Source organism: Daucus carota, chromosome 5, assembly GCF_001625215.2.
Source record: "Daucus carota subsp. sativus chromosome 5, DH1 v3.0, whole genome shotgun sequence".
Classification (NCBI taxonomy): domain Eukaryota; kingdom Viridiplantae; phylum Streptophyta; class Magnoliopsida; order Apiales; family Apiaceae; genus Daucus; species Daucus carota.
Genome location: NC_030385.2, coordinates 7,572,536 through 7,581,624, shown reverse-complemented (window position 1 = coordinate 7,581,624; position 9,089 = coordinate 7,572,536). Strand labels below are relative to the sequence as shown.

Sequence of the window (9,089 nt, the reverse complement as noted above, 5' to 3'; positions counted from 1 at the left end):
ATTTATTTTTAAAATTTTCTTTTTCTGAATTAAAGTTTGGATGTTGTATTTTTATTTAGAAAAAAAAATCTCAAAAATAAGTTACGGAACTATATTTTATAAGAGCATTGAAATGCGTGTCGAGCAGTTGAAAAGAAACGTATACAATTAAATGGGACAGAGGGAGTAGAAAATAATCTTGATATGCGAGTGAGAAATATTCTTGGTTGGTTTAAAATATTTTAGTACTAGACAGATGCTTCGATTTGTTACTTTTCTTTTAACGGGAAAAGACAAAGGCAGAAATGTTCGTTCTTGCCACAGGATGAAAGACCGGGTCTCATCAGCTTACAACTTACACCACAACCACCTGGGCTCGCTTATCAAGTTCGTAAACCGTCAACTCATCTCGAATCTTGCTTATTAAGTATTCTAAACAAATACTCCCTCCGTTCTTAAATATTAGTCACTTTGACTTTGTGCATGTAATTTGAGATGTATAAAAAATATACTTTTACGTATAATTTTTTAATTTTTTTTTTCTGAATAAAAGTTTAACATCTATATTTTTATTCAAAAAAAAGAAAATTGAAAAAATAACGTGTAGAAATACGTTTTTATTGCACCTCAAAATACGTGCAAAAAATCAAAGCGACTAATAAAAAAGAACGGAGGGAGTAATACTCATGTCCACGAGTGAATCATTTTCTTTTTTGACGTATTTTAATACATTCGATATTCCCTCCGTCCCCGTCATTTCTATACAGTTTCTTCTTTTGGATGTCCCATCATTTCTATACACTCCTTGAATAACAACTTTTAATAATGTAAAACACTATGACACCAACTACTTTCTTCCGCTATCTTCATTTTATAATAATATAAACACTATTACACCCACTACTTTCCTCCACTATCACAAATCTATAATTAAATACAAATGGATCCCGCTACTTTACCCACTTTTTATCTAACTTTACTTATTTTTTACACTTTTTCTTGGTATCCGTATCTACACCAAATATATACAACCGATACGGAGAGAGTGTCTGTTTATAAAATATTATTTGACTATGTACCAAAATATATAATAATATTTTCATGCAAAACAAAACAAATCAAAAATAATGTTTATAAGGGCAAACCCAGCAGTGATCCAAAGATCCAAATTTGGGACAAATTACCCCAAATTCTCCACCAGCAGTGATCCAAAAAGTGATCCAAATTTGGATCATTGGATCAGTGAATAGTACTGATCCAAATTTGGATCACCACTGTTCACTGATCCAAATTTGGATCACCTACTTTATTATAAAATAATGATTTTGTTATTTCTATATCTTTCGTTTATCGGATTTAAAATTAATTTGTGATTATTAATATTTAATTAATAATAGTTTATAATTATTAATTAATAAAATTAATGTTTTAGTAAAAACTTAGAATAATAGAAAAGCAAATTTCATTGGAAAAAAAAAAAGGAGTACATTACATGCATAAAATAGAAAGTACATAAAATGCATAAAATAGAATTACAATACCAGGAAATGACTAGAAAACATTACGATAAATATAAATTTTGATTTAGTCGAACATATTATTTCTGTTTGCTCCGAGATAATCAAAATATTATTGGTAGCTATTCGTATTATTTTGAGATACTTGAGCTTCATGTTCATTTCCTTGATTTTGAGATACTTTGATCGATGTTAAAAATATAATTAAATTAATTAATTAAATATGATATAAGTAGTTAATAATGAATAAAATTTAAATTTAAGATTATATAGTTTAATATAAAATTTATGTAATAAAATATACAAAAAATAATTTGGATCAAAATTTGGATCACGCTGTTGGAGTTGGTCAGAAATTTGGATCAGAATTTGGATGATCCAAATTTGGATTTTTGGATCATAACTGCTGGAGTGTATTGAATACAATCGTGAATGTCAAGTATTCCCGAGTTGAATCAATTTTACGTTGTTAAATTTGAAAAAAAATGAAGATAATTTCTAAATAATTAGCATTTTTTTTTTGAAGAAATAAAATAATTATCATTTCTTATAATAAATAAAAGATAATCGACATCAAACCCAACAAATCAGGACCACTCACACAGGTTTACTTTGTATCATTAGAATTTCAACGTCGAGACCTACATATTCAATGGAGGTTGTAACAAATAAAATCAAGAAATAATGACAACTACCCGTTTGATTGCCCCACAAAACAAACATCGTTTTAAATTAAACGGAAGATATGATATATCCTACATCACCGAATAAAATTATCCACTAATTCGATTATCAACAAAATTAAATATAAAAATAAAATGACTTGCATAAACATACAACAACAAAGTTTCTATATTTACATAGACGTGAAATGTTGCTAACGCCATCCTCTAACAGACATGCTTTTTCTGTGTGCTGTAACTACGTAACCTAGCTAATTATCACAATAATTAAGAATTATTTTAATTAATTGAAAATTCTAAGGCAAGAACCGATACGTGTCATCTCGTCTCGGCGCCGCCGTGTCAACTCCGGCGACTGTGATCTCCATCTCCGCCGCCGTCAATTGACTACATTTCCGGCAACTACTATCCACAAGTATCTTCCTACACGACGGACACGACGAATGAGATTTCAGCCACGTGTCTATACATCCGGCGTGGAATCCGTGGCCGCACTGCGGCAACGCTCGGAGCACATCTCCGGCGACGAACTCCGTCAAGCAAATCGCGCAGTCGAAGTACTTTCCGGCGTCATCGGCGGAGTACGTGATTTTGGGGATTTTTTTGAGAATTTTGTTGGTGAGGCCTTTGTTTGGATGGAGATGAGGTAGAGGAGGTGAATTCCCGGTGATTCTGCCGGAGAAGCGGCGAATCCAGGCGCAGCGAGCGACGGCTATGAGGCCGAGCAGACAGACGATGGCGCAGAGGAGAGCGGCGAGGATGACGATGAAGTCGGAGGCGGCGGATTCGGGGGAAGTGGAGTCCGGCGGCGAGTCGGTGGTGGTGAGGAACCTTCTGGGATGAGGATGGAGATGGAGAGTCATGAAGAATAAGTGAAGAGAATAACAAGGGAGCGGGTGTGTTTGATGAATTAAAGAGAGTAGGAGCTGGAGAAAGTGTGGAAGGTGTGAAGGGTCGGATAGACAGTCAAGGGAGTTGGAATTTAGAAATAGCTTTAGAATTTGGACATGAAAATGTTTTTACAAACGCGATCCACCAAAAAAATTTCACCAAATTTTATATACATATATCATATATGTCATGCCATAATCCTCAGATATATCATAATAAATACTATATATTTTATGAATACATAAATATTTATTAATTAAAATAATTTATATTACTTGTACTAATATTTAATATCCATTTAATCCATCCTACATGTCACTTTTGAAACTACACATTTTTGATAAAATGTTATTCGGTTCGGGGAAAGAGAAAGAGAGGTCGGCCCCGTCGGACGTGGTTTGATCAATTGAGTTTGGATTTGGGAGCCCTAAATCGAACGGGAGATATGACATTAGATAAGAATGATTGGCGACGGCGTATTAGAGTAGTTGAGACTCGGTTTAGTGGCTTACAGAGGTTTTGAGTGTTCTGGTGTTATTCTTTTAAGACAAGACTCAGGTGCAACGGCTCAGATCATTCATGAACAGATGCATTGCCGATAAAGGTGAGTCCCATGTGTTAGAAATCATGGGCCAAGGCACAATTTATTTATATTTCACACAAAACTTTGTCTTACACTAAGACGGGGGTCTCACGGAAACAGCCTCCTTACTCTAAATGAGCAGGGCATGGTCTGCGTACATTTTACCCTCCCTAGACCCTGCTCTAAGCAGGATATACTGGGTTGGTTTGGTTTGGTTTGGTTTATTCTAATTTTTTTTTCTCCTTGAACATCTCTAACCACTGAAAAACTTTAACTAAAAAATGAATTGACATATCAAAAATAAGATATATATATATATATATATATATATATATATATATATATATAATTTTTCGAAAATATCACACTCCACTCGTACCTTCCTCGTGTTTATAATATATCCAAACTCGAATGACTATATTTGTCGAACTTCTTCTGTATGGTGTAAGAAATATGTAGGAAGATAACGAGTAATATATACAATTAATAACAATCTAAAACATTAATAACATACTAATTTTAAATTGTAGTGAAACCAATATATCCACCATCGAAGTACAATATCTTATACGTTCAGTAAATTTCACATAATGTCTTGCACGTCTAATTGCGTAAAAACTAAACCAAATCAAAATCGAAAATCACAAACCGAAATGTTTTAAATAATTCTGTACACAAACCGAAACGAACCGAATATGAAAATTAATAAATACCAAGTAAATTAATGCATTAATTCAATTTTTCTATCTGCCTTCTGCCAATATTTTACTGCTGCTATTACGTGTTCTGCTGGCCTTCTACTGTTCATGCAGTAATGAGTTTACTGCTGTTTAGCTATTGTGAAAATGTCTGCTGCTAAAAAAATAAAAAAAAAAAAAAAAATGTCTGCTGCTGCTCCGTCTTCTCATTTCCATCTGCTGCCCACTAACACAGTACAGGAGTACACATTACACACTAGTGGCTAATGCAAAGACTCTTCAGATGATTATTATGACTTTTTACTGATTTCTTGTTATTATCATGTACCATGAATCCCTTGAGGTCCATGATTTTAATTTTTTTTTTATTTAGTTGAATAATTCATTTTTTCCGATTTTAAAACCGGAAAAACCAGAATTTATTATTCCAGTTCCGATTTTACAGAAAAATGGAACCATACTCAACCCTGATACTTAGGGTCTGTTTGGGAGTGCTGTTAAAAATTGCTGTGCTGTCAGAAAAAGTGCTAGTAAAATAAGTGTTGTTGTAGAATTCAGATATCTGTTTGGTAATTTTTTGATATTTACTTATTTTGAGTTATAATATAAATAATAATAATATTTTTGGTGAGGTTTTATAATGAAATCTATAACAGCATTCTGCAAAAGCTGAAAAGTAGCTTTTTCCAAAAGCATGAGAGGACCTGCTTTTTCTAACAGCAGCTTTTCAGCTAAAAGCTGCTGTTCAGAAAAGCTGCTTTTCGATTTACCAAACAGTTTTTCACATGCTTTTCAGCAAAAAGCTGCTGTTGATGTCTGCAACAACCCCCCCAAACAGTACCTTACCCATTTTACGTGTTCTCCCTTAATCTTATTGCCCACACGAAAAGACGGTGCATACCAAAATCAAAGACAATAGCATACATCATGCATTCCTAAAACATACACGTATTTTAAAATATATATAATATCTAATTTTATAATAAAATTTTAGAAGAAAAAAGATTAAAATAGTTTGTTAAACTATAATCTACAGGGGCCTTGAAATGCTTATCAAACCTCGGTCCTTAATGTAAACAATCTGGCTGACTTAGAAACATCTGCATACCTTTTCTCTCTACTATATACCTGTATATCCCGTATTTCGTTGCTAGGACATGCACTTGATTAAATGATAATCAGCTTTACCTCTTTCAGGTTTTGAAGAATGAACATGGCAATATCTTTTTCCAAAGCCAAAGACGAAGAGTTTCACAATTCTAGAGCCATTTTCATAGTTATTAACTAGAACAGGACATATATTGCAGACATACTCTACAACCAGACCCTCGGCTCAAAACCAATATACTCTCTAATCATTTCATCTATTACAAATCGTATCTCACATTCCATTTGCCATTAACATCAGCATTGAATGTCCAATTATTTTCTCTGATCTGCAGATAGGGGATCTGCAATGACATAATAACAAAATTCAGTGACACGAGGTATGGTAGGCAAGTAGATGTCAAACTAAGATAATTTTGGTGCTATTTAACATTACACAAGACAACCTATCCCTAAGCTTTGCAAATGAATATTGTCCAAGTTTCTTCATCCTAAATACATGCATATAAACAATAAATTTTTGCCATAATCGCTTACCTTGAAAAAGGTATGTGTATATTAATCAAACTATATATACACAGACACATATCACTTCATGACGAGGAACATGAATCCTTAATAGAACCTTGAATTTAGAAGAAAATTACATGAGTTGCTACTGTATAATTTAACCATAGTAGTGAGATGGCAAGGAACATGAATCCTTGAATAAATCTTGAATTTAAAAGAAACTTACACAAGTTGCTACTGTACGGTTAGCATTATAGTGACACAAATAAGTAAATAACCTGTCTGATCCACGATACTGACAGCACAAGGTAATTATTTCGAGGAAGACAACTAATAAGGAACAGATGGGGAATTCTTTGATTAACAAAAGTATCTAGAACAATCAGTAAACCTTCAAGAATCCACAAAATTGCTTCAATATTCTATATTTCTACCTTTAGAGGACTCTGAAATTGTATGATTTGCAATTAGTACTAGTAATAATAAGTAGCCAGCCGTCATCTGACCAATCAGGTTCCAATTTCCATATTGCAGGAGTTTATCTTCAATTTATTACACGATATCTTCGATTGGCAACATAACTAGTATTAATGAGAAAGCTAACTATCAGTTGACCAATCAGGCTCCATATTCCGGAGGATTTTATCTTCGACAGTACACACACAGATGAGGTACAATTGCAACACTGAGCCCAGTAATGCTAGGGAGAGGCATATACAAGATTGACACCTCACACGTGATATCTTAGTATATAAAGTAACAAGTGCTAACATTTGACGGGTACGGGGTACGAACCCAAACATTCACATTTTGATATCAGAAGTCAACAAAGAGTCACTACATTTCATTGCACAAGAACTACAACATTGATGAGCAGAACCAGGCCAATGGAAAACAAGCAACAGTATATAAGGAAAAATACCTTATCAGAAACTTCATAGCCAATCTTCAATCTTACATCCTGGTCTTTCCGGAAATTAAAAATGTCCCACGTAAGTTCAGCATGCCCTTTCGTATTCCTCTGTGTAAAAACATTTTTGAGTAGAAAGTGAATCAATTCTGACAATTATACTCGCATTCAAATTTATTAATCCTAGGGAGGATGCAACACGTGTAAAGACATAACAAAAAACTATATACAAACTCAATACAATATTTTGATCCTCCATTTCACTAAAAATGACAATGGCTTCCAAATTTAGAGCAAGTCCAACAGCTAACTAGTGGATTCCTTATAAATATAATAAATATTGTATTGAAGTTGTTTAGGACATTATTCTGCATTTCAACTAGAACAACATTCCTTATTTTTATTTCCTATTATTAAAATGATCATATATTTGAACTACTAGGTGAAAAAAGATACGGACAAAGAGTATAGAAAGTGAAAATTAGTGGTTAGAAAAGGATGAAAGTGAATTTTTTGTTCTTAAAAATAAAATAGACAATAGTCCGTCGTTCCTAAAAATAGGGATAAAATGGATGTCTTGGTGATTTAGGGGAATCACTAGGATCCTGTTAGGACACCATGTTATCATATTTTATCATACATTCCCTGTATTTTAACTTAGTAGCTCAGTAGGGAAGCTGTTGGACTTACTCTTACCAAAGATGTTTAAAACAAAAATTTTGTTATACAAATTCCTTTGAATATAACTAATTCTTTTGCATTAAAAAAAAATCAAAACGACGTCAAACATTGAAACTCATTCTGTTGTGATAACAAACTTCAGCTCTTAAATGCATAACTCAGATGTGTAAACTCCTCAACAAAAAATGGTTCTTGACCAAGACAAAGAGGAGTTCAGTGAGTATTTGTACCTCAATTTTCGATACGACAATAGGTAAGATTACGCACAATATGCAATATCCTAAGATCAATTTCCATCAATTCACGAAACACGCACCTGTATAAAATCTTTGCCAATGTCACACCTCCCCTTGACATGAAATTTTATCATCCCATCAGCTGTCACAGGAAATTCCTTTTTCCCACGGACAACATAGCGGAGTTTCTGTCGTTTATCATATTGCACGCCTAGACCAAGGCTAGCCAATAACTACAAGATTTCACCAAAAACATCAACACAAAGCAACAAACCACAGCCGAACATGCCTACAATAAGCAAAACAAGACAGCAGAGCATACATCCGGGTAAAAGTGCCTTATTGTTCCACTCAAGAAACTCGGAGCTCCAATCTTTGTGTCAAGCTCTCCATGAAGCTGTCAATTTTCATACATATAAACACACATAACAACCATAAGAAAACTCGTTATAGATATCAAAATGGCAAGTATATCAGTTACATTCCAATCCAAATCTCTGCCAGATACTTACTTTCACATTAAAAAGATCAAAATTTTACACTGAATTCAACAAGCAACAAAAAAGGGGTAAAATTAATATACATAACACAAAGAGATGAAATTTCAACGGCATTACAGTAAGATAAAAAATGGATACCTCAAGATGAGTTTCGGAATCAAAGGGAATCTTCTCTTTGGCACGGATTCTGAGAATCTTGGAATCTCCGCCATATCTCAAAGAAGTCTCCATTCAATTTCAACCTCTTTGCTTTTGCTCTGCTCTAAAACCCTAGCTTCTAGTCACCCTTTTATCCATAAAATTCTTGCTTTTGTTTTTCGTTCCTTCCTTAATTTTGTAACTAAAATTTCCAATTTTTGTTATATAAAAATCCTTTTTAGCTAATTGATAGAATATGCAATTTTTTTTTTCTGTTATTCAATTTAACTTTTTTGATTTTAAAATAAACCGAAATGTCTTTTTGTTATATCACCTGACGATTTTTAATAAAATGGAGATATTTAAATATATGTAATTAATTTAAAATTTTATTTTATCTTTTTCTAATGAGAAAAAGTTTATTAATATTTTGATTTATCCGCCTAAAAGCAAGTTATCAGTAAGTTGTCAAGCAAACGCCCGTTTGGATAAAGTTCTTTTTTTAAAAAAATTAAGCACTTAATTTTTTTTAAATAAATATTTTTATAATTATTTTGAACATAAATATCAAGAAGATGTTGTATATTTGTTATTTAGATAAAAGTAAGAACTTATTCTAAAAAAAAGTAAATTTTTCTGTGTTATTTTTCAAAAAT

General features: G+C 32.8%; 2 protein-coding genes across 2 annotated transcripts; both read right to left on the bottom strand.

The window, feature by feature from the left end:
- Positions 1-2,475: 2,475 nt before the first annotated feature.
- LOC108221988 (RING-H2 finger protein ATL8) lies at positions 2,476-3,042 on the bottom strand. Its single transcript, XM_017395860.2, has one exon. The coding sequence runs from the start codon at positions 3,040-3,042 to the stop codon at positions 2,476-2,478; it is 567 nt and encodes a 188-aa protein (XP_017251349.1).
- A 2,472-nt stretch (positions 3,043-5,514) lies between these two features.
- On the bottom strand, positions 5,515-8,620 carry LOC108220539 (outer envelope pore protein 21B, chloroplastic). The gene is made up of 5 exons (XM_017394337.2): positions 8,434-8,620; positions 8,118-8,192; positions 7,876-8,028; positions 6,891-6,989; positions 5,515-5,802 (listed from the first exon to the last, which is right to left on the bottom strand). Exons 1-5 carry the CDS (start codon positions 8,524-8,526, stop codon positions 5,719-5,721), a joined length of 504 nt encoding a protein of 167 aa, XP_017249826.1. The 5' UTR covers positions 8,527-8,620; the 3' UTR covers positions 5,515-5,718.
- Between the last annotated feature and the right edge of the window lie 469 nt (positions 8,621-9,089).